General features: G+C 44.1%; 1 protein-coding gene across 1 annotated transcript in view; it reads right to left on the bottom strand.

The window, feature by feature from the left end:
- Nucleotides 1–2,293, bottom strand: part of GOT2 (glutamic-oxaloacetic transaminase 2) — a 27,264-nt gene that overhangs the window by 12,294 nt on the left and 12,677 nt on the right. The window contains exon 3 of the mRNA XM_017502557.2: nt 2,050–2,178. Coding sequence (XP_017358046.1) covers nt 2,050–2,178 — 129 coding nt within the window. The remainder of the gene's footprint in view (nt 1–2,049; nt 2,179–2,293) is intronic.

Genomic DNA, 2,293 nt, shown 5'->3' with positions numbered 1-2,293 from the left:
CCTCCGCCTCCTGGGTTCAGGCAATTCTCCTGCCTCAGCCTCCTGAGTAGCTGGGATTACAGGCACGTGCCACCATGCCCAGCTAATTTTTTGTAGTTTTAGTAGAGACGGGGTTTCACCGTGTTGACCAGGATGGTCTTGATCTCTTGACCTCGTGATCCACCTGCCTCGGCCTCCCAAAGTGCTGGGATTACAGGCGTGAGCCACTGCGCCCGGCCAGCTGTTTTTTTTTTTGAGATGGAGTCCCACTCTGCTGGCCAGAATGGAGTGCAGTGGCGCGATCTTGGCTCACTGCAACCCCTGCCTCCTGAGTTGAAGCAATTCTCTATCTCAGCTGCGATTACAGGCGTGTGCCACCATGCCTGGCTAATTTTTGTGTTTTTTTAGTAGAGACGGGGTTTCACCATCTTGGCCAGGCTGGTCTTAAACTCCTGACCTCATGATCCACCTGTCTCAGCCTCCCAAAGTGCTGGGATTACAGGCGTGAGCCACTGCACCTGGCCTTTGTTTGTTTGTTTGTTTTTTTGAGATTAGTGCTGTAATCCCAGTGCTTTGGGAGGCCCAAGTGGGAGGATTGCTTGAGCCCAGTGTTTGCTGTTTTTAAAGGCATTGTAGAAGTACAAGGCTCTACAAAGCATAAACCTATTTTTCTGGACTGGGGTGGCAGTGGATTGAAGAGGGAAAAACCCAACTAAAAAATTCTTTTAAAATAGTTTGTCTCTGCAAACTTTGGCATGATGGAAGTAAAAACCTCACTGCAGGTCCAATAATACTATGATTCACAAAGGACAAGAACTTTTTTTTTGAGGCAGGGTCTTGCTGTATCACCCAGGCTAGAGTGCAGTGGTGCAAGATTGGCTCACTGCAATCTCCACCTCCTGGGTTCAAGTGATCCTCCCATGTCAGCCTCCCAGTAGCTGGAACTACAGGTGTGTGCCATCAAACCTGGGTAAGTTTTGTATTTTTAGTAGAGATGCGAGTCTCACCATGTTGGTCAGGCTGGTCTTCAACTCTTGACCTCAGGTGATCCACCTGCCTTGACACCCCCGCAAAGTGTTGGGATTACAGGCGCAAGCCACTGTGTCTGACCAAGACACAACAACTTATAAAAGACAAACTGATGTTATTTTAAGGTAGGCCAGTCTCATACTTAGGTTATTATCTAGATAGACCAGATACTAGGCAAAAAAAACACATGAATTAAAAGTACAGAATTTCCAGGAGGGGCTAACAGGCGGGTGACTGTTTGGACAGAACTAAACCAAATTCCATTTTATGTTGGATAATTACTACATACATAACCCTGGGGTCGAGGTTGTGTGCTTTACTCTGAGTTAAATTCATGTGTGGACTTAGACCAGTCTTGTAAATAAACTGTATTTATTCCGGCTTTTCAGAGGGGGAAGGCGAGAGAAAATGTTGGCTTAATGTTGCTAGTTTTTATGTTTCTTTACTCTCCAGGCTTACCCAGAAAAATATACAAATGCACTCATTAAAACACATTTTTTTTTCAAAAGAAAGTGAACCACGATGTGCATGAATTCACATGTTGGGAGTGTGGTCTTCCTTCAGAGTCCAGACAGGCTGTGAAGGGACAGCAGAGGGCCACCAGGCTGGTCTAGCCCCCACAGTCCACCCATGGCTTGTTTCCTGCTTGCTTCTTCTGTGCAAGTTGAAAGCTTAGGACGTGAGGGTTGGGGTTAACTGCAGGCCTAAAACTAGGCAGAGCTAAGCATTTCTAAAGCACATTCAATGTAAAATGAACATAAGCGGGTAGAGACTTAACAGAGAAGTAATGTCAAATCTATCAATCAAATCACTTCCACATTTTCAGGATTCCTAGCAGTACATTTCTGGAATTGGTGTCATGTAAATTATTTAATTATGACAATTTACTATCAAAGAAGAATTATTAGAAATAGTGTGGCCTTCTGAAAACAATTATTAGACACAAAATGAGTTGTCTTTTCCTGGTTCTTTAAAATTATTTAAATGATTACAGATTTGTTAAAACAGACCTGGGATGATGCCAGAGTCTGCTCAGCTTACCCGGCCACTTTTCAAGACTTCGCTGTTCTCACCCAGGGCTAGTTGTGCAGACGCCTTGCAAAATTCCGCCAGTCCCGCAATGGGCAGGTACTCCTTGTCCAAACTTTTTGCGGCAATTTGGGCCTCTGCCTAGACAAGAGAAATGCATCCATTGAGTTTTTTTCTCCTTACTTGGAATTACTATGATTAATATTTAAACTTTTATAAGTTAAGTTTTGGAGGTAAAGCCCCCCTTTTTTTTTTT

Source organism: Cebus imitator, unplaced genomic scaffold, assembly GCF_001604975.1.
Source record: "Cebus imitator isolate Cc_AM_T3 unplaced genomic scaffold, Cebus_imitator-1.0 Scaffold297, whole genome shotgun sequence".
Taxonomy (NCBI): domain Eukaryota; kingdom Metazoa; phylum Chordata; class Mammalia; order Primates; family Cebidae; genus Cebus; species Cebus imitator.
The sequence above is the reverse complement of the archived record's forward strand: the minus strand, read 5'-3'. Positions and strand labels throughout refer to the sequence as shown.